This window comes from Mustela erminea, chromosome 14, assembly GCF_009829155.1.
Source record: "Mustela erminea isolate mMusErm1 chromosome 14, mMusErm1.Pri, whole genome shotgun sequence".
In the NCBI taxonomy this organism is placed as follows: domain Eukaryota; kingdom Metazoa; phylum Chordata; class Mammalia; order Carnivora; family Mustelidae; genus Mustela; species Mustela erminea.
Genome location: NC_045627.1, coordinates 61,600,664 through 61,624,053, shown reverse-complemented (window position 1 = coordinate 61,624,053; position 23,390 = coordinate 61,600,664). Strand labels below are relative to the sequence as shown.

The following is a 23,390-nucleotide window of genomic DNA, read 5'->3' as shown; positions in this document are numbered from 1 at the left end:
TTGTTTTCCATAGTCTAGATTTTGTTGGTTACACCCTTGTGGTGTTATTGAACATGTTCCTCAGTTCACTGTATTTATGAGAAATTTGTAGTTAGATCCAATTCTAGAAACTTGATCTGACTACCAATTAGTTTTATTTATTTATTTAGTTTTTGAGTAAGGACTTCATAGGTGGTGGTTTTTTTTTTTTTTTTAAGATTTTATTTATTTATTCAACAGGTAGAGATCACAAGTAGGCAGAGAGGCAGGCAGAGAGAGAAAGAGGAGGAAGCAGGCTCCCCGCTGAGCAGAGAGCCTGATGCGGGGCTCAATCCCAGGACCCTGGGATCACGACCGGAGCCGAAGGCAGAGGCTTTAACCCACTGAGCCACCCAGGCGCCCCAGGTGGTGTGTTTTTTTTAATACAGTTGTTCCTGCCCCTTATCTGTGGGGGGTGCATTCCAAGACCCCCAAGTATATGCCTGAAAACCATGGATGTATGATTTTTTAATACATACATACTTATAATAAAGTTTAATTTGTAAATTAGGCACAGTGTGAGATTAACAATGGTAACTAATAAATAGAACAAGTATAACAGTATACTATAATAAAAGTTATGTGACTGTGTTCTTTCTTTCAAAATATTTTACTATACTATACTCATCCTTCCTGTGATGATGTAAGATGATAAAATGCTTGGGGTGCCTGGGTGGCTCAGTGGAAGCCTCTGCCTTTGGCTTGGGTCATGATCCCAGGGTCCTGGGATCGAGCCCCTCATCGGGCTCTTTGCCCAGCGGGGAGCCTGCCTCCCCCCCGCCCTGACTGCCTCTCTGCCTACTTGAGATTTCTGTCTGTCAAATAAATAAATAAAATCTTTAAAAAAAAAATGGTAAAAAAAAAATGGTAAAATGCTTATGTGATTAGCTGAAGTGAGCTGAATGATATATAGGCATTGTGACATAGCATTAAGCTACTACTGACCTTTTGAAAATACATCAGAAGAGGGACCGTCTGCTTCTGGACTGTGGTTGATTATGGTAACAAACCTCAGAAAGCAAATCATGAATAAAGGGGGATTACAGTATGTGTTTTGAAAAGACATTGGACACACATTGATAAACAGCTTCCTAGGAAACTATGGATGCTTCAGCCAGCTGGATACAAGAGAGCCCCTCTTATTGTACCTGGCCAACATTATCAGAAATGATGGTTTGTCACTTGTCTCAATATATCCAGGAGGGATGCTTGCTTTCTAAGCTCTTAAGAAGTAAGTAAATTTTCTGATAATTAACTTTGGAAACTTTTTGGTAACCATATAATATGTATGAAAATTGTCATTTTTTTAAACCTCCAGAACTGAATCTGAATGGATAAAAATTTGCAAAATTACAATTCACGTATTTAAAAACTATAGTTAGAGAAAGCAGATATATAGAAGAATTAAGTACTAGGTCATTTTATTAACTGGGGCGATGAATGGCTAATCAAAGCATTAAATAAGACGATAACAGTGGTTTTTTAAAAATTGTGTTGTGAGTCACCATACAGTACATCATTAGTTTTTCATGTAGTGTTCCATGATTCGTTGTTTATGTATAATATCCAGTGCTCCATGCAATCCATGCCCTCCTTAATACCCATCACCAGGCTCACCCATCCCTCCCATTCCTCTCCCTTCTAAAACCCTCAGTTTGTTTCCCAGAGTCCATTGTCTCATGGTTTGTCTCCCATTCCGATTTCTCTCCCTATATTTTTCCCTTCTCCTAGTGTCCTCCATTTGTGGAGGACAAATGGAGGACACTAGGAGTTCCACAAATAAGTAAAACCATATGATAATTGATTTTCTCTGTTTGACTTATTTCACTTAGCATAATCTTCTCCAGTCCTATCCATGTTGATGCAAAAGTTGGGTATTCATCTTTTCTGATGGCTGAGTAATATTCCATTGTGTATATGGACCACATCTTCTTTATCCATTCGTCTTTTGAAGGGCATCTTAGCTCTTTCCAGATTTTGAGTATTGTGGACACTGCTACTGTGAACATTGGGGTGTATATTGCCCTTCTTTTCACTATGTCTGTATATTTGGGCTAAATACGCAGTAGTGCAATTGCTGGGTCATAGGGTAGCTCTATTTTTAATTTTTTGATGAACCTCCACACTGTTTTCCAAAGTGGCTATACCAATTTGCATTCCCACCAATAGTGTAATAGTTTCTCCACAACTTCTCTAGCATTTGTTGTTTCTTGCCTTGTCAATTTTTGCCATTCTAACTGGTGTAAGGTGGTATCTCAGTGTGGTTTTGATTTGTATTTCCCTGATGGCTAATGATGAGAACACTTTCTCATGTGTTTGATAGACATTTGTATGTCTTCTTTGGAGAAGTTTCTGCTCATGTCTTCTGCCCATTTTTTGACTTATCTGTTTTTTGGGTGTTAAGTTTGAGAAGTTCTTTATAGATCTTTGTAGTGTCATTCGCAAATATCTTCTCCCATTCTGTGGATTGCTTATTTGTTTTGTTGACTATTTCCTTTGCCATGCAGAAGCCTTTTATCTTGATGAAGCCCCAGAAATTCATTTTCGCTTTGGTCTCACTTGAGTTTGGACATGAGTCTTGAAAAAAGTTGCTGTGACCGATGTCAAAGAGGTTACTGCGTATATTCTCCTCTAAGATTCTGATGGATCCCTGTCTCACATTGAGTTCTTTCATTCATTTAGAGTTTATCTTTGTGTATGGTGTAAGGGAATGGTCCAGTTTCATTCTTTTGTTTATAGCTGTTCAATTTTCCCAGCACCATTTATTGAAGAGGGACTGTTTTTCTTCCACTGAATATTTTTTCCTGCTTTGTCGAAGATTAGTTGACCATGGAATTGAAGGTCCATATCTGGGCTCTCAATTCTATTCCATTGGTCTATGTGTCTGTTTTTGTGCCAGTACCATGCTGTGTTGGTGATCACAGGTTTGTAATAGAGCTTGAAATCAGGCAGCATGATGCCCCAGCTTTGTTTTTCTTTGTCAGCATTTCCTTGGTGATTTGGGGTCTTCTTTGGTTCCATACAATTTTTAGGATTGTTTGTTCCATCACTTTGAAAAATGCCATTGGTATTTTGATCAGATTGCTCTGGGCAGCATAGACATTTTAACAATGTTTTTTCTTTTGATCCACAAGCATGGAATGTTTTCCCATTGTTTTGTGTCTTCTTAAATTTCTTTCATAAGTTCCTAGAGTATATAGATCCCTCACCTCTTTGGTTGGGTTTATTCCAAAGTGTCTTAGGGTTTTTAATGCTATTGTAAATGGAATCAATTCTCTAATTTCTCTTTCTATGGTTTCATTGTTAGTGTGTAAGAAAGCAGCTGATTTCTGTGCATTGATACTGTATCTTGCCACATTACTGAATTGCTATACGAATTCTAGTAATTTGGGGGTGGAGACTTCTGGGTTTTCCACATAGAGACAATACAGTGTTTTATATCTTGCATTTCTCCATGTTAGATACTATCAAACAGACAGCTGATATTGATAAAATTAATCACTTTTTATTTTGATGTATTTCCTCTGATAATACTGGCAAGGAATCATGATGGATGTCCATTTAAAGAGCTTTAGTAACTTCTTTATTCTGCATGCAATTTATTTTAAATTAAGAACTGTTTTAGTTGTGCTAGTCACTCTCTATGTCCAAGATACTGTCTGCCAAAAAATCTTGATTACCAGCTGAGATCGTGGGCAAATTACATAACTCTGGGTTTTGGTTTCCTAATCTGTAAAATAGGGGCAATACTTCCAACTTCGTAGTACAGAAGAAAAAGGAAAATAAAGTGCCGTCTCCTTAGAATAATTTAATAAATTTTGACTTTTTTGGCAACATGATTTCTGCCTTTGAGATTTGCTTTCTAACCTACTAATCCATATGTGTACAGACTTACTTATTCCTGGACTTGTCTGGATATTTACACTTAGCTGTTGATTGTCATAGAATCCTAGCTCTTGATGGGGGGAAATAATAATAAAATGTTTGTTTTCTCTTAGTTTAATAAACAGTCTGTGACCCAGACGCCAGAGCGAGAATCTTCTACTCCTCGGGTACAGAAAAGAGCCCGTTCACGTTCCTTTAGTGGCCTTATTAAGGTTGGTATGCCATACTGTCATTTTTAGCATTGACTTTGAGAAAGCTTAACAGTCTGACTTTTTTTAGGCATAAACAGTTTTCTTCTATTCTTTGGGATCCTGTAAAGGGTTCATTTGTAAGAAGATAAAGATAGAATTTGGAGGGGCGCCTGGGTGGCTCAGTGGGTTAAAGCCTCTGCCTTCGGCTCAGGTCATGATCCCAGGGTCCTGGGATCAAGCCCCACATCGGGCTCTCTGCTCAGCAGGGAGCCTGCTTCCTCCTCTCTCTCTGCCTGCCTCTCTGCCTACTTGTGATCTCTGTCTGTCAAATAAATAAATAAATAAATCTTAAAAAAAAAAAAAGATAGAATTTGGAAAAACTTTTAATTTTTATAGCATTTTGCTGTGTTTCAAATTGGAGAAGGGGCTGTATGATTAGAGAGTAAAAGAAAGGTCCTTCCTTTTCTTTGGGACTGAGGACAGAGTCCCCATTCCTGAGCAGTGTGGAGAGTTCTTTGCTTTGTGCCACAAGGTTCACTGCACAATTTGCAGAAGCTATGGAGAAGTGAGGGAGTTGACAATCTTACAGAAATGGTTAGGAAATGTATTTTCCAATAGGCTAGTGAGTTTTAGGTAGCTGAAATTTTTGTAAGCTTAACATTTTAATCCAGTTGTATATTCTCTTCCTTTGTATCAAATTACTTAAAAATATATTTTTAAAAACAAATACAATATCTGCTTCTGTGCTGTTGATGCCATCATTATGCTTGTTCGATTTACACATCCTTGTGGACGATCTGAACTTGTAGCTACTGCATATTGCCATCAGATGGCAGTAGATAACATGATAATGGGGTTCGAATTTTCAGGCATAAACTAAGGCAAGGTTCTGGTTAACTTGGAGAGAGATTAAGCACCGTTCTGTGTTCTGCTGTTTTTCTTTTTAAAATTGTTTTAACAGGGGCGCCTGGGTGGCTCAGTGGGTTAAGCTGCTGCCTTCTGCTCGGGTCATGATCTCAGGGTCCTGGGATTGAGTCCGGCATCGGGCTCTCTGCTTGGCAGGGAGTCTGCTTCCCTCTCTCTCTCTCTGCCTGCCTCTCCATATACTTGTGATTTCTCTCTGTCAAATAAATAAATAAATAAAATCTTAAAAAAAAAATTGTTTTAACATTATTAAAATCTATAAATCCAGCAAGAGTAAGGAGCGCTGATTAAAATGAAAAATAAAATTAATATATATATTTATATATATTTTAAGAAAAAATATATAAAAAAATATATTTTTTTTCTTTAAGCTGCAGTCATTAACCATTGCTACAGTATCTAAATCTCATTTTGGTCTTAGCTATTATTATTAATAGAAATTTAGAATTCACTCTCAATTCTGTGGGGGCCAGTAGCCTCTGAGGCATTAGTCTTGCTTACCATCAAAATTTCCTTTGTGATCAACAGAATGAAAAGGCAACTCACAGAATGGAACAAAAAATTTGTAAGACATATGTCTGAGAAGGAGTTAAGGTCCAGAATATATAATTAACTCTTACAAAAACAAGAATAAAAATTAAAAAAATAAGCAAAGAACTTAGACATTTCTCCCAATAAGATGTGCAAATGAAAAGATGCTCAGTATCACTTAATCTTTAGGAAAATGCAAATGAAAACCACAGTGAGATAGCAAATCACAGTAGGATGACTATTATGGAAAAAGCCAGAAAATAACACGTGTTGGTGGGGATGTGGAGACATTGGAAACGCTCATGCGCTGTTGGTGGGAATGTAAAACAGTGTACCTGTCATGGATAACAGGATGGCAGTTCCTCAAAAAATTAAATATTCAGCAGTTCCACTTCTCGGTATGCACCCAAAAGAACTGAAAGCAAGGACATAAACAGATGTTTGCACACCTATGTTTGTAGCAGCATTATTCATAGTAAGTGAAGGGTGGAAGCCACTCCAAGTATCTATTGACAGGTGAGTGGATAAACAAAATATTGTATATACATAAAATTGAATATCATTTGGCCTTAAAAAGAAAGGAAATTCTAACATATACTACAACATTGATGAGCCTTGAGGACATTATGTTAAATAAATAAACCAGTCACAAAGAACAAGTACTATATGATTCCACTTATATGAGATAACTAGAATGGTCAAATTCATAGAGAAAGAAAGTAGAATGGTGGTTGTCAGGGGCTAAGAGTATGGGGGGAACTGGGAATTATTGTCTAGTGGGTATCCAGCTTCTGTTGGGGAGATGAAAAAGTTCTGGAAATGGCTGGTGGTGATGGTTGCACAACAGTATGAATGGAATTAATGCTACTCAACTATACACTTAATATGGCTAAAATGGTAAGTTTTGTCTTATATATATTTTACTATAATTAAAAATTCATTTATTTTTCTAGAACCCTAGCAGTATATTCACCTGCGACATGTAGTTCATAAAATGAAGATCCTTGTTGGTTCATTTTACTTGGAAGTCTGTCATTCCCTCTGACTTCCTGTCATTGAGCTGATTGATAACAAAAAAGCTATTAGTCAAATAAACTAAAAAGTTATTAGTCAAATATTTCTTTTTTTTTTTTTTTTTAAAGATTTTATTTATTTATTTGACAGAGAGAAATCACAAGTATATGGAGAGGCAGGCAGAGAGAGAGAGAGGGAAGCAGACTCCCTGCCAAGCAGAGAGCCCGATGCGGGACGCGATCCCAGGACCCTGAGATCATGACCTGAGCCGAAGGCAGCGGCTTAACCCACTGAGCCACCCAGGCGCCCCTCAAATATTTCTTTAACTGAAGCTAGAGGGGTGTAGTTTTTTCATCCTAGTAAAAGAAAGTTCTGCAGTGGCTCTAGATGTATTGCTTAGTGTGGCCTGAAATGTGAATATGGAGTATCCTCTTGGCAGCTGCCCATTTCTTTATGGAGGGAGAATTTAGGACTTTAGAATTATAAAAGAGCTTATAAATCTATCAGTATAAGACATTTTAGAACAGTAATTTTAAATATAAATGTTAACGAATTTTATGAAACAGGATATTTTCATTATGAATGAAGAGACTTTTGAGCTATTAATATATAATTGTTTTTGCTCAATAGTGATAGGGTAATGAAATATCTTTTTTTTTTTTTTTTAAGGAGATACTTTCCTTTTTTTTCCCCTTTTTAAAAAGATTTTATTTATTTCAGAGAGAGAGTGAGAGAGCTGGGGGAGGGGAAGAGGGAAAGGATCTCCAACAGATTCTGCACTGAACAAATTCTGCACCGAGTGCAGAGCCCGACTTGGGGCTCGATTTCACCACCCTGAGAGCAAGACCTGAGCCGAAACCAAGAGTCAGATGTTTAACCAATTGAGCCATCCAGGCGCCCCCGAAATGTCTTTTTAAAAGTTTGTTGGAAATAATGAATCATGGAACATTACATCAAAAACTAATGATGTACTGTGTGGTGGCTAACATCGCGTAATAAAAAAAAATTAAAAACAAAGAAATGGAAAAAAAATGAAAAAAAGTGAAAGTTCATTGGAGGGGCTCCTGGGTTTCTAGTTGGCTGGGCGGCTGCCTTTGACTCAGGTCATGATCTCAGGGTGGAGCCCCACATGGATGGGGTTCCTTGCTCAGGTGGGGAACCCACTTCTCCCTCTCCTCCTTTATTCTCCTTCCTCCCTGTTTGTGTTCTCTCTTGCTCTTTCTCTCTCTCAAATAAATAAATAAAATCTTCTTAAAAAATGTTCATTAGAAGCTTTACAGCCGGCCCTGTGGCTCCTGGCATCCCCATTTCAGCTTACTGAGGTGAGAGCTGATTTCTGAAAGGAAGATGTAGCAGTCTCATTTTTCCAGCTTTTCAGTGTTTTAGCTATTCGATTTATATTCTTCTTTGATCCCTTTTTTGGGCTAGAGTTTTTCCTCCAGAATTTCTCTCATGTTAATAATTTATTATATTGGAATATTCCCTTCTTTTTAGATTTTATTTATTTAATTGACAGAGAGAGATCACAAGTAAGCAGAGAGGCAGGCAGAGAGAGAGGGAAGCAGGCTCCCTGCAGAGCAGAGAGCCCAATGCGGGGCTCCATCCCAGGACCCTGGGATCATGACCTGAGCCGAAGGCAGAGGCTTTAACCCACTGGGCCACCCAGATGCCCCTATATTGGAATATTCTTAATATTGCTGCTAAGAGGGGTGCCTGAGTGGCTCAGTCATTAAGCGTCTGGGATCGAGCCCTGCCTTGGACTCCCCACTCCTCGGGAAGCCTGCTTCTCCCTCTCCCACTCCCACTGCTTGTGTTCCTCTCGCTGTCTCTGTCAAATAAATAAGTAAATAATCTTTTTAAAAAATTGCTAAGATTTATATTGCAGGGTTTCATCTTCTAGCTTTGTTAAGTTCTTTTCTGGGGATTTAAACTTATTCCTAAGAAGAAAAAAGGGAAGATTTCCCTAAAGATGGTAGAATTGTCACTATCAGCTATTACAGTAGGTTATGTCAGCTTCTAAGCTGTTCATAGATGAAAGCGATTTTAGTTGTGCTCTGAATGACAGTATAGTCATGTGACCCCCTTAAGATGGCCTGTACGCTCTTGTGCTATATTAGAAACTCTTAAAGACTTTCTCCAAGTTTTCTAATCCTGTACAAAGACATGTCAGGGAAGCAGACTTAGAGTGGACCTAGCAGAAGTATCCCTGAGTCGGGAGGGGGCTCTTAACAGCTGCCAGGGACAACACATCTTTGGGGAAAAAAATTAATACTGCTAGGAACGCCTCAGTGACTCAGTTGGTTAAACATCTGCCTTTGGCTGTGGTCATGATCTCAGGGTCCTGGGATCGAGTTCTGCATCTCGCTTCCTACTCAGCGGGGAGGCTGCTGCTCCCTCTCCTGCTACCACTGCTTGCGCTCTTTCTCTCTGTCAAATAAATAAAACTTTAAAAAAATTATACTGCTAAATAACTGTTTTTTTTTTAATGGTCTTAGAAGCACACTGTAACTTGCCTGCATTAGCTAGTTTAAATCAACTGTAAAACTTTCTTACATTTCAGGTATTTCAAATGTAGAGGAAAAGGGATCACCTAAAGGAAGGCAATGATTTCAGAATTTTTTGTAACATGCTTTGGCCTCCCTTGTATAAGACGGCCTGGGAGAATTTATCAGAAATCTGAAATTTATTTGAAATCTGAAATTTTTCTAAACTAAGAAACTATAGATTTAAAGACCAGCCAGTTTAGCTACAATACAGATATAGTAGATCTTTATAAATCACATATTTTCTCTTCCTAAATCAGCGGAAGGTCCTGGGAAATCAGATGATGTCAGAAAAGAAAAACAAGTATCCTACTCCGGAATCTGTAGCCATTGGTGAAATGAAGAGAGCCAGCAAAGAAAATATGAACTTAGTAAGATGCTATTCTTTGGCCTTCCTCTTTGTGTACATTTGTAGAAAGGAGAAATATTGATATACTGTCGCCTGTTTTACTGTGTTTCTCTGGTGCCTTTTTCTAAATCCTTTCATTTATGCTGATGGTCAAAACAAACACACGGAGTTCCAGAAGGATATAGCCAGGCATATGCAGCGATGCCAAATACAGTGAAGGACCTCCACAAACAGTGCTGAAGGGAATAGTTCCTGTTGGGAGACTCTGTGGGGCCGGTACCATTGAGCTGGGCCTGGCTGGCACTGTGGTATCTGTTGGGTAGTCCTTCTAGGGGCCCCACACATGCGGCTTCATTAAGCCAGCAATAAAATCAGTTAAGACTAATAATATATAAATATAATCAGCCTCAGTAAAACTCTTCACATGGAAATTGAACAAGCGAATAATTCTGTTAGTAAAGTCTGTCTGTAGGAATGACATTAGCAGATTTAAGCCACTATAAAATGTTCTTGTTACAGTTATTTTCTGGCTCTCCAGCTGTCACGATGACACCAACAAGATTGAAATGGCCTGAGGGGAAGAAAGAAGGGAAAAAAGGTACTGATTTTACTTATTCTGTGTTCTTACCGAGCGTAAGTCCTTTCTGCGTCTAGTCCGTCAGTCGTAGTGTTTGAATTCCCAGTGTCAGAAGCAACATCAGGTTGCCAGCCTGGGTCTTTTTCAGCAGATGGTTCTTGATCATCTGCTCGGCACTGTCCCAGGTGCTGAGGGGTAGAGCTGTGAAGACAGACCCACACAGTCCCTGCATTCTTGGACAGATGGGACACATGTGAAAGAGATCTTAAGAACACTTGTTAAGCAAATTAAAAGCAAGTGTAAACTAATTTGTGAAACCAAGTACAGAAGTGCTAAGAATATGCTCCATAAACATGGAATAGCTATGTTCTTTTTCTGTGTAGACTTCAGTGAGGCTTTCTAGCTAATAAACAGCTGACGGACCCTGGAAATCATATCGTACAACATATTTTTTTTCCATATTTTTTTCCAACATATTTTTGAAGATACTTTTTCCAGCATATTTTTTCCAGCGTATTTTAAGGATACTTTTTCCAACATATTTTTTCCAACATATTTTTGAGGATACTTAGGACAAAAAAGATTATTTGGCGTGGAGAGTGCCAGTTGCCCCAGGCTCTTCTGGTAAAAGGCAGTAGCTGCTGTACTTGCCTCTGAAGAAGCCGTGTGGTCCATGGGGAGGACCAGGGGATTTGCTGTTAAACCTGATTTGAGTCATCATTCCTCTGGCCCAGGAAAACCATTCATTCTCTCTGAGCCCGTCTCCTCCTCTGAAAACAAGGATAATAGTTATAAGAGTTCACAGATTTCTTATGAGCCTTAATTGAAATAATGTTTTAGAAGCATTAACAAGTAGCAATTGTTAGGACTAGCAAGAACATGGCAGATGAAGTGATCCTGGGTTTGACATGTGCTTTTTACTGCTGAGACAGGAACGTAATTATGATTTGAGACATCAGCAGTAGGAAGAGAACTAAAGTCCAGTCCTTATGGAGAAATCTTTATTCTTCTCTAGAAGATTAGATTTTGGTAGGGTCTCAGTCCTTATCCTTGAATGAATTATCTTAGCACTTTTTTCTTTCCATCTTGCTTCTGACTTGTAGGCAGGGCTGTCTGATTGAGGGGAGTTGGGTGTTTGAGTTATGTGTGTCTAAGTATTTCTACATGGGTGTCGGTGAATTAAACCTAAGCGTAAGTTATTTTTAAAGTATACATTGTTTTGTATCCGACATATATACCTTTCCTTTTTGAAAATAACAAAAAGGGAGCCTGAGTGGCTCCGCTCAGTTAGTTAAGCATCTGCCTTCAGTTCAGGTCATGATGCTAGGGTCCTGGGATCGAGCCCTGCGTTGGGCTCCCTGCTTAGCAGGGAATCTTCTCCCTCTTCCTCTGTGACCTCTCTCACTCATGCTCTCTCTCAAATAAACAAATAAAATCTTAAAAAAAAAGAATCAAGAAATGGTAAGTCTTTTTATATTGACAGTTATACTTTGAGGAGAGGGAAATGTATTAAGGAAATAAGCCAAGTTCATTTTAGCAAGAAGATTTAGAGCAGGGACACCTGGGTGGCTCAGTCGGTTAAACATCTGCTTTTGGCTCAGGTCATGATCCCAGGGTCCTGGGATCGAGTCCCACACTGGGCTCCTTTCTCAGCAGGGAGCCTGCTTCTCCCTCTGCCCCTCCCCCTGCTTGTGCTCGAGCTTTCTCTCTGACAAATAAATAAATAAAATCTTAAAAAAAAAAAAAGATTTAGAGCTGGGATTCTTGAGCTGTTGTGTGGACCTCCTAAGGGCTCTGATCAAGTTCCTGATATTGTTTTTTCTTTTTTCTTTTTTAAAATATTTTATTTATTTATTTGACAGAGAGAGAGATCACAGGTAGGCAGAGAAGCAGACCGAGAGGGAAGCAGGCTCCCTGCTGAGCAGAGAGGCTGACGCAGGGCTCCATTTCAGGACCCTGAGATCATGACCCGAGCTGAAGGCAGTGGCCTAACCTACTGAGCCACCCAGGCACCCCTCAAGTTCCTGATATTGTTGATGTCGTTTTATGTGTAGGTACCTTTTTGGAGGACAGAATGTATAGTTTTATTAGATTCTCAAAAATGTTAGTGAATCAGGAGCACCCAGCAGGGATTGGTCAACAGAGCATGTGACTCTTGATCTCAGGGTTGAGTTCAGTCCCCCTGCCCTGAACGTTGGGCATGGAGCCTACTTTAAAATTAGAAAAAAAAATGTTAGTGATTCAGAAAAGTGGGGGTTACAGATAACGAACACTTGGAATTAGATTAGGCAGTGACATTTCCATTTTGTTTTCTCCTTGGTCACCTCCTACAGCCCGAAAGGCTTGCCTTGGTTGTCATGATGCTACCTTATTCTTGTTCTTCCTTGTGACTTTTCCATCTCTGTCGCAGCTTACTACTGCTGGCCTACCCCTCCCCTCTTCATTTTATTAATTTTTTTAGATTTTATTTATTTGAGAGAGAGAGTACGTGAGTGGGGTTGAGGAGGAGCAGAAGGGGACAGACAAGAAGACCTCGTGCAGAGCCCAGAGCCCAATGAAAGGTTCACTCTCCCCAGCCCAGGATTACAACCTGAGTGAAACTTAGAGTTGGACGCTCCACTGACTGAGCCACCCAGGCGCCCCTCCTCTTTGTGTTTTTAAGTGTTCTCTCTTGAATTCTCTGCTTATCTTTGCTCTTGCTTTTACCTCTCAGCAACTTGGGCTAACCCACAGCTCTATTTTCTCTGTAGGGTAACTGCTCTCAGACCAGAATCTCCAGATCTGAACTCTCTTCCAGTTTCCAAGGCCACAGATCCACTTACCTGCCATCTAATTCTTTTATGCAATGAATATAACTGGAGGTTTTTGATGGTGATCTTGTAAAAGCAATATTATTTGAAGGCAATAATGTAATTTTATTATCGTCATCAAGCGCATACTCCATAAAGGCATTCTTTAGCACAGGGCTTCTTGATGTGGCACTGTGGACATTTTGGGTCAGATCTTTGTCGTGGGAAGCTGCCTTATACATTGTACCATGGTTAGCAGCTTCCCGTGGTCTCTACCCATTAGATGCCAGGGCACCCTTCTTCCCTCAGTTCGGACAACTGGAATGCCTCCAAACATCGCCAGGTATCTCCTGGGGAGGAGAGGGCAACCTTACTCCCAGATGAGAACTCCCGATTAGCACCTTCTTATTAATGGGCATTATTTTCATTATTTTCTTAGTAATGGGCATTATTTCAGTATGCCAGGAGTGAGAAGCTTACCCATTCTTCAAAGCCCAACCTAAACCATACCTCCTCTTTGAAACCTTCTTTAGCTAATCCAGCCAGATGTACCTTTTCCATTGCTTATTGATGGTACTAAAACGTTGACATTTAGTATGATTTATTATACTTACTGACTTCACATGTATTGTCTGGTATCTATAGCTAGTTTCTCTTCTGGAAGACAAGGGCCAGACTTAAGAATAGGTTTGTGACTTCCTGTTTTCTGTTCTCTTCCTCCTGGTGCTGACAGTACCTTGCATGTAAACATTTGCTGGCAAGAGGCATAGTGGTGGGAAGGCCAGGAGCTCTGCATTCACTTAGGCTTTGGTTCAACTCCCAGCTTTTCTGCTTGTATCTATTTATCTTGGGGAAAGTTAATTTGTGTAGGCTTCAGATTCTTCACTTGTAACATGGCAAGAGCTTTATCTCATGTACAGATTGTTGTGAAGATAAATGAGATCATGTACACAAGGAACTCAGAGCAGAGTCTGGTGCAAAATGTGCACTTAGTACAGCGGTAGCTGTTATTGCCATTAAGTTTTTTTTTTTTTTTTTTAAAGATTTTATTTATTAATTTGACAGAGAGAAATTACAAGTAGATGGAGAGGCAGGCAGAGAGAGAGAGATAGGGAAGCAGGCTCCCTGCTGAGCAGAGAGCCCGACGCGGGACTCGATCCCAGGACCCTGAGATCATGACCTGAGCCGAAGGCAGCGGCTTAACCCACTGAGCCACCCAGGCGCCCGCCATTAAGTTGTTTTAATGCATTGAGATTAAAGCACATAGACAAAGTAATGTTTACTTGGTAGAAGTCACAAATTCTCAGTTAAGCTGTTTAATCCTCAGTTTGTAGAAAATATTAAGTACAACCTGGCTAGCTTTCAGGTGGGATGATTGCAAAAAGAAATATTTATGAATGTGCTTAATATTCTTGTTTTTTCTTCAACCTAGGATTCCTCTGAAGGATCCAGAGTGCTCCTGTTGTCCACCCGGAATTTCCTCTTTAGTGGGCCAGATGTCATTACTGCTCACAGAGAAGCTTGGACTTGCAGCTTGCTGCATTTAGCATTGTGAAAGTCAACTAATCCTGTGACCTGACTGATACCTCTAACCGCACTCACTGGATAATGTCTGCAGACTCTGTCTACTGACTGGGTGCTGGCATCTCTCTTTCTCTTGTCTTTGAAAGCATTGTGGGGAAACCACTAAGCAGCCAGCCTGCTCACACAGCACAGTAAATGGGCAGAACCAGCTGGGCTCCAGTGCTCATTCCATGAATTTGTTTTAGCAGATATTATTTTTAAAAATCTGAAAGTTCTCTCAACTACCAGTTTTTTTTTTTTTTTTTTTAAAGTGCTGTCAGTCCTGGTGGATTGATATTATTTTTAACTGATACTTGGGGCTTTTCTCTGTTTTGATAGTACGGGTGTTATTTTGGTTGTTTCTTGTTAATTTGCTGTTTGTTTTTTTAAAGCCATTTTTTGGATAGGTCGTCTAAATTATGCCTAAGACAGATACCTTTCCCTTGTTTTTTCACCATAAGCTTTGGGAAAGCTCTTAATCTCATGAGGCCGTATTCCTCCATACCCTTTGTCCAAAGAACTTCGAGCTTTCCTGGAATTACAAAAATAATTTCTTGGACCTGAGGGTATAGGATATTTGACCTGCGTTATTGAAAAAGGAGAATTCAGAATGAGACCATATTTTAACAAATGTCAGTTATTAAACTTTGTCTCTTCTCCCTCCCTTCCCTCTCTTCCCCTTTCTTCCGTGGTGCCAAAGTAATTGTGCGGTTGCCAAACTCGTCGCCTTCATTCAGTCTCCTCTTGCCTAAAACATCTCTGGTGCCAATATTCTGAGCCAGATCCCTGTGACTCAAGGGAAGTCACCGACGGCTCGATAGAGATTTGCTGAAATATCTGAATGTACTGGAAACTCTGGAGTGTGACTAGGATGGGACCAGCTGGTTTTGTGTCCAGGGTGACTGCTGGTGGGTGGGATTATATTGCATCCTTCTAAGGGATCAGGTGTGCAGGTCAGACTGTCCGCTGAGGGCAAGCTGGAGTCCCGGGAGGAAGGGCGCGTCACTCTGCAGGGCTGAGAGGATTTGAAAGAGCACATTCTCCTTTAGAAGCGGTTGTGGCTGATCACCAGTGTTGGAGGGGGGTTGCCGCACCGCCCCTCTCCTTGTCAAGGTGGGCAAAGGAGTAGTTTGGAGGTGGGGCTGGGGCTTTGACGGGGTTGAGGATGTTCATGTGTGTTAGAGGTAAGCAGCAGCGTGGCTTTGATCTTGTGTAAAAACTCACTGCCTGGGGGCGTGTGGCCAGAGGCGGGAGCGTTTGAGTGGGTGCTCTGTGGAGCCGTTGAGCTGCCCTCACCCTGTGCCAGAGCCCAGTCAGGCTCCTGGGGAGCGGCTGCCCTGCAAAGTGGGACTTGTTATCTTTGAACTCTTGAAAAAGCTGCATTTCTGCTGAAATGGGAGGATGATGCTGGCAGAGCACGGTTTGGTTTTGTGTCCAGCTGTCAGTCCTCTCTTCCGTACTTGTCTCACTGGCTACTCCAACAATAGTGAAGAGAAGTGTAAGATTTGACCTTCCAGCCCGATGGATTGTGAACAACAGATGGTGAGGAGTATGAGCCTCGTAGAAGGCCCTTTCTCAGAGCATTTATATGTCTTTCTTAAAAATACTTGTTAGCAAATTTATTTGTGTAGGTTTCCAGTTAGCTTTTCCTTATTAAGAAAATAAGCACCTGCTACGAGTGAATGCAGACAGAGACTGCTTTTGATAGGACCAGACTGAAATAGTGTTCTCCCTAACCCGAAGCTTCCTTTCTTTACTAAGTGGTTCCTCCCAGAATGGCGTGGCATCAGGTGGAGAGTGCAGAGCAGTGACCTGATACCTTCCTGTCACCAGCTTTGTCCTGGGCTTCTGTCTGAGGAGGCAGCTAAGACTTAGGAGACTTTCACTGGTTGAATGGGTTGGTACCCCAGGGAAGTGTGGGCCTAGAGTGATGGGAGAGGTGCTTGCCACGCACACATGATTTTGTGTAGCTTGCCCCCTTGGGCACTTTGTGTGTGAATTTGGGCATGTGTATTTCATTTAAGTTATTTATTAAATATACTTTCCCTTGCTTAAAGGGTGTGATAGGTCATTTTTTAAGTTGAAGCTGATTTGACAGTTGAAGCTGTGATCCAGTTGGAATCCAAATTTGAGAAATAAACAGCATAACTTTCTGCCTTGCAATATGTAAGTGTTCCTATCCTGTGGAATCTTACAGAGAACTAACTACAAGACAAAAGCCCTTTATCATTTGCCACAGCAGGGTACTGTCTCCCTTTTGACTTGGTGGGTGGGTATTTTTGAGCCAGTATTTAACAGTTTTTTTAATCTATAAGTTTTTTTTTAATCTGATATGTTTATTTTTCATGTTGGAACAGTCTCTTTGGAAATCCCTCCTTTTATGGCTTTTAACATTTCATTTCTTTCTGCGGTTGTGATGGTTCTGATGGGGTGTCAGCACAGGGCAGTGTTTTCGTGCCAGCGGGCATAAACGTGAAGACAAGAGCACCTCCTCGATTCAGATCACCGGGAAAACCATAGACACTGGAGTTTCTAACCTTTTAGTGTGATAGACTTTTGCCCTGGGACCAGGGAATCTGGTTTGAAAAACTCCAGTGCCACAGTGAAAGGTTAGAAGATACTGATTATACCTTTTTGTATCTGAGTGCCATGTACTTTTTTGTATCTGAGTGCCAGAACATGCTCAAGGAGTTGGTACTTAACAAATTGTAACAAACAAACCGCAGCCGCTCCTTCCCCAACTCATCACCCTAAATGTCCTTCTCAGGAGCACTCTTGGGAAATGGAGTAGTACAGGGCAGTTGACTCTGGTGACTGTTGGGTGATCCAGAGGTGGCCATTTTCTTGGGTTGTAAGGAAGCCAGCAAATCCCTTCTCTCCGCCTGGACAGTGGTGGTTTTGTGTAGCTTCCCTCCCAGGAGCCTCTGGATACAGAGAACCTGTGGTCCTTGCACCTGTGCCCTGCAGTGACCAGCCATGTGGCCCATGCATAGCCAGGGAAGCCATCTTTGGCAACAGACTTCTCTAGACTCTTCGCTGCTTCCTTGCATTGTACAGGGCCTCACACAAATGCTGGAAGGTCTTTTCTAAACAGAACTCCACTTTTCCCAGGGAGATCCTCATCCCTGTCCCCTCCACCCTGAAGCTTTTGTCCTGAAGACAGGACCTTGATCTAAACCTGGGTATTGGCATTTGGCAAGATTGCTGTAGAATTTGGGGAAAATTTGGGTCCCTAAAATGGACAAGCTTTTCAAACCAGTGGTAATTAACCCAATCTAAAACTCCCCACGGAAAAACTAGTTTTCCCAGGCAGCCAGTGCCAACCGACATCTTTCCACTCATGGAGAGTCAGTGGAGGGGCTAGTGAGGAGGTGAGTACATAATAGCCTGAGTGCTTGGGTTGCCATGGAAACTAAAGTATGCGAGGCCACAGCCAGGGGTGCTGAAGAGCCATTGAGCACTCCCCCAGACACTTGGAGACTGGCAGAGCCTGTTGGGAAAAACACTCCCGCCCTAGGGCCTTTCGTAGCAGGGGTTGCCCTTGGCTCTCCCTGAGCTTGCTCAGCAAGCGAAACAAGGTTTCTTAACTGTTTCACCATTTTTTGTCTTTCATTCTTATTTGACTGTATATCATATATATATGTAACTGTAAAGAAACAATCCTATGCATTGTCTTTTTTCATGTAATACTCTGAAATTAAATTTCTTTTGTTTCATATCCATAGGCTTTGACTGGTCTCTCAATTCCCATTTTGACTGATAGATTGTCTTAAAGAGAGGTTGCCTCTTTAAAAAATTTCCCTGTAGTTTTATTGAGATATTATTGACAGGTTGCTTCTGTTCTGAGGCTTATGAAACCTGGCTAAGAAAAGCACCTCTTCGGCTTGTTTCCTTTCTGGGCAGGTGAGTTCAGGAGGAGTGGGGCTTTTGGCTGATAGGAAATGGGATTGGAACCCCTGGGAATTCTGAGCTTTCTGATGTGCTGTGGCTGAGTCTAGAATATTTTGCACAGATTTCAGTTTCTCACATAATCTTACTTCTTTGTTTAAAAATAAGGAGTGACAGTTACAATAACAGTAAAAATCAAATGACATTTTTATCTAGGACAGCAAGTAGTGTTCAGACAACTCTGTCTGAAATGTTTCTGATGTTTAGTATGTGACCTTAGGGATGGCCCCTCATCTGTAAGGTAGGGATAATGGTATCTTGTCTCAATAATGACATGCTCTGGGATCCTAAGGGCTTAACACAAAGGGTTTTAATCTGGAGTCTGTGATTATGCTTTGGAACATTGTTTGCCCTTGTGATTCTTTGTAAAATTTTGTGTTCATTTGAGTTTTTCTAAGGGAGAGATTTTATAGTTTCCACAAGAATCCCAGAGGAGTCCTTGACCACTAAAATACTGAGAATCACTAGCCTTGCACAGTGCCTGGCAGATGGCAAGTGTTCATTAGATGTTAATTCCTCCTCTCTGCAAAGAATGCATTTTGTAATCAGCAGGTTATTGATGCTGACATAGTTATTTTTGATAACAAAAGAGTTACTTAAATCTGGAGCACAGATAAAAACCCTGCAGTTGTCTTTGCTCCATTATCTACCCACGTGCTCCTTTTTTTTTTTTTTTTTTTCCCATGTTGGCTCTCTAGGTGCTGCTCAGACTGTCTGTCCCTCTTCTAATCCCCCAGGAGCAACTCGTTTATTGTAAAGAAAGGAGCCATGTCTTTTTCTTGAGAGTGAAGCATGGAGACTCAAAAAAAAAAAAAAAAAAAAAAACAACAACAACACAGGAAACTGAGTAATGCAAAAGAAAAGAAAAAGTGGTAGAGGGGACAAGAGTTATTTTGAAAAATAGGAGGATCAAAATGCCTAGGACAGTGCTGAGCACATAGTCAATATGTGAATTGTAGAAAGGAATGAAGAAGCAAATTTGCATTAAAGAGCAGAAAGGGAAGATGGGAAAACAGTTTGCCTGGGAAGAGTTTTCCTTAGTCTCCCTCATGGGCCAGTTCTGTGGCCTCTGTTCCCTGTGACTGGCTGCCCATGTTTTGCTCCTACCTACATTTCTGAATTTAAAGCATATGGCGGTGGAGACGGTCAGGAAGGCTGAACCTCAGGCTAGAGGGTCATGGTATAGAGTTTATCATGATTGGTTTAGATGTTTTAAAGTCCCTGACTCTTAATTTCCCCCATAAAAAGCAAAAACAAAAACAAAAAACAAAAATGGGAGTCGAACAATGGCTAAGTCTTGGTCCAAGTTGGTCGTTAATATCTTTCACCAGCAGCATTCAGTGCCAATTCCAAGAGTCTTCCACCTTGGAAGCAGGATGAAGGTTAGCAGGAGGGGCTGCTGATGTCATTGCTAGCTTTCCCCTTTCCTTCCCAGAAATAAGCTTTTTAAAATTTGTAGTGCCTTAGTAGTGAAGATTGCTTAATTCAGTTGAACCATACCTGTGGGCAACAGAGAAAGGAAACAAACTAAAAATTGTGAGTGCAGGAACCGTTGGCCAACATCTGTGTGTGTAAGTGGGGTTGTTTTTGAGAACTCCTGCTGTGCACATACTTCCCCATTTTCCCATACTGAAATAGGACCGTGGTAGGGGCTCTATGGAGTTCAAGCCTCCTGTGAGTGAAAACTAATACCATCATTTATTGAGTACTTACTATGTACCCAGCTTTGTGCTAGCCAATTAATTCCTCATCTCACCAAAGTCAAACATCTGTGAATTATCGTGATCTCCAGTTTTATAGTAGGAGACACATGAAGAATTCAATGTATCCAATGTCAGCTAAAAAGTGGGAGAGTCAAGATTAATCCAGGACTGTGTCTTCAAGAACTGTGGCCTTACAGCAGTGTTTGCAAGAGCCAAGAAGGAAATACAAGGTTATAAATACAACAACTACTTCAAGAGATTGAAAAACACTGGGGGGAGCCAAATGCAGCTTCTCCATGGCCTGGATTGGGCCCACAAGCTGCACTCGGCATTGTCTATAGGACACTGTGCTATACATCTTCTGGCTGGGCTCCAGGTCTGCGCAGGCCGTGCTCCTGAGCTGCTCAGTGCTGGCTCTGGGACACAGTAGGTGTGCCTGTTGGGAGTGGTGATGAACTATAGGAGGGTGGCGTCCACCACAACTATTGCCTGCCCTCCACCCACGCCTGCCGCTGCTGGGAACTGTGAGGGTGAGTCTATCCTCATTTCCCTGCTTTCTCGTACACACTCACCAATAGGGTAGCCTCTAGTCATGTGGGTATTGAGTCCTTGAAATGTGGCAGTCTGAACTGAGATGTGCTCTCCATGTGAAATACACTCCTGAATTCAAAACCTTAGGAAAAACAAAAAAGTTAAAATGTCTTAATTTTTGTAAGTATTATACATCAAAACGATATTTTGGACATACTGGGTAAATTATATTATTAACACTAATTTTACTTGTTTCTTTTTACCTTTTTAACCCTAGAAAATGTTATTAGACATTAGAAACCTAAACATTAGAAAATGTTAAATACATAAATGGCTCATGTTATACTGGTATGTTCTAGAACATCTGGGACTCTAATCCTAGGCTATCCTTCCTTCCCCCACAGCCAACCTACTCCTCAGCTCCATTGGCACTTGTGGCCACGTCTTCTCTTTTCCTTTAGCCATGAGACAGACCACCCTGGAGAGGGGACGAAGGTCGCAAGGAAAGTGGTGAAAGGTTCATCCACTGGCTTTTCTGGGACTGGCTCCTGCCCGCCATGGCTGGTTATGGGAGTGTGCCTCCGTGAGATCCAGCTGGTGGGTGTGCACGGTCCGGGGCTGATGGCTACTTGGGGACTTCAAGTCAAGGTGTGTCCTGAACATGGCCTGCCTCTTCCAGAGGTGACTCTGTCCTTCAGTGTTTATCCATGTTGTGATCCATCAGGATATTTTTTAAGTTAATGAACTAATAATAGGGGTGTGTGTGTGTCCTCAAGTTTCAATATGGATCAAAATGCAGCTGTAAAAGTGTAGAAACTGAGCTTTGTGGATGTTAAGAAGGATCTTCATATTCCCAAATGCAGGGAACTAGTGATAAATTCTCTAAAAGCAAAATGAGCAGAAGTTGGGCTGGTCAGAGCAGGAGAGAAACATTAAAAATGTGACCTCCCTCCCCATGACCAACTACCTCGGGCATAAAGACCCATTAATTTTTCTGTTCAGCTTAGAGGCCTAGGGCCAGGCCTTCTGCCTCTCCCTGCTGAAAGACCACTGGGATTACGAGAAACCTAATGACCCAGTAATCCAGGCTTTATTAAGTACTTTAATGTAACTGGAATTGACCATTAATGAGAGGTCTCGTGTTGCAGCCACTTCTTGAACACTCACTGCGGGTATTGTGTGGAATGAACCAGGAAGAGGAGGGGAAGGGAGAAGAGAGGCATAGCCCTTCTCTTGTCCCTGCTTCCCTCTTCTATGGGAGCATAAAAGCCTACTCTTTCCAGAGGAATCTAGAAACCATATGGTTTGGAGAAAGAAGGGATATATTTAGCCTGAGGCAAATCCCCAGCAGAGACAGAAGTAGTGCCTGTCAGAGCTAGGTGGGACTTGAAGACAATGGCGCCCTCTCATTGTGAGGAGGGGAAGGGGTTGGAAGGACACCATCAGATCGCCCCTGCCCACTTCAGCCAGGGAGCTAGCTCCTTTGTCTCTGGTTCACAGCAAGAATTTATTTAAACAAGGGGCCCGAAAGTCATCGAACTAGCTCACAAACCATGTTTACAGATAGAAATGGAGATTTACAAATAGAAATGAGGTGATACACCCAATGAGTGGCTGCGAGTCCCTGTGTGTGGACTTGAACCTGTTTCCTTTTAAAGCAACTCTAAGCATACAGTTTGATAAGATGTATACATCCTTGTAACCACCACCCCAATTAAGACGGACATTGCCATCCTTCCAGAAAGTTCTCTTTCGCCACTTTACAGTCAATCCCCCGTGTGCCTGCCCCAGGCTACCATCTCATTTCTAACACTGGAGATTACTTTTGCCTCTAATCCCATTGCCTGATTTGCATTCGGAGTGTTGACCATGCTTCCTTTCACTTCCTGGGTGATGATCTGAGTGTTCCCATGTGGAAGAAGAAGGGCCCTTGTTACCTGTTTCTGTTTCTGAGGCCAATGGCAGGAAAGAGGGAATCTAGTTTGTGGAAGCCTGAGTTCCCTGAAGACAGGTGCTATTCCTTATTTTCTGTTTCTGCAATACCTAGGACAGCACCTGGCACGCAGGAGGTTCCTAGTAAATGTACTGTGAACTCAGATTTGTCCAAGAAGGGAATGATTACCTGTTGGAGAAGCTGTTTAGTTCCTTCCCGGATGAAATGTGCCTGCCGCGGTGGTGCCATCACTCATGAACACAGGTGAGTTTGAGCTTTCTGACCTGCATGATAGACGCAAGGGCAAGAGCCATGTCCAATCATCTTGGTTTGACCCGGTGGTGCAGGGCAGTGGGAGAGATGGTGGGTTCTACTACGTTCTGGTGGGTGGTCTGGAGGGCTAAGTGCAGTGGCAGCAGAGGCGTGGGGCGTAAAGTCCAACTGAGAGATTTGGGGAAGCTTATGTGGAGGGCATGTGCCATGAAGGATGGTGAGAAGTAGCCTGTGGAAAGGGATTTTGGCGCAGGAGCAACAGCCTAAGGAAACGCGCAGCAGGGTGAGAGACCCTGGCGCATGTGACGTAATTGTTCTTTTTTTTTTTTTTTTTAAGATTTTTATTTATTTATTTGACAGAGATCACAAGTAGGCAGACAGGCAGGCAGAGAGAGAGAGAGGAGGAAGCAGGCTCACCGCCAAGCAGAGACCCCAATGCGGAACTCGATTCCAGGACCCTGAGATCATAACCCGAGCCAAAGGCAGAGGCTTAACCCACTGAGCCACCCAGGCGCCCAACGTAATTGTTTCTAAGGGGGAGATGGACCACACGTGGCTCCTGAAGTTACTGTCATCCTAAGATTTTGTAAGTAGTAGGTTTAGTTGAATGTCTGCAAA

The 23,390-nt window shown here is 41.6% G+C and overlaps 1 protein-coding gene across 6 annotated transcripts in view; it reads left to right on the top strand.

Moving 5' to 3' along the window:
- Window positions 1-16,546, top strand: part of ARHGAP19 (Rho GTPase activating protein 19) — a 65,167-nt gene extending 48,621 nt beyond the window's left edge. For 3 of the 6 annotated variants that reach the window (XM_032313097.1, XM_032313096.1, XM_032313094.1), the window contains exons 9-12: window positions 4,017-4,115; window positions 9,367-9,477; window positions 9,975-10,053; window positions 14,254-14,347. In XM_032313097.1, coding sequence (XP_032168988.1) covers window positions 4,017-4,115; window positions 9,367-9,477; window positions 9,975-10,053; window positions 14,254-14,264 — 300 coding nt within the window. In that variant the 3' untranslated portion in view covers window positions 14,265-14,347. Of the gene's footprint in view, window positions 1-4,016; window positions 4,116-9,366; window positions 9,478-9,974; window positions 10,054-12,782; window positions 12,809-14,253 lie in introns of those variants that run through there. The other 3 variants (XM_032313095.1, XM_032313099.1, XM_032313098.1) reach the window with 3 other exon arrangements.
- The last annotated feature ends 6,844 nt before the right edge of the window (window positions 16,547-23,390 follow it).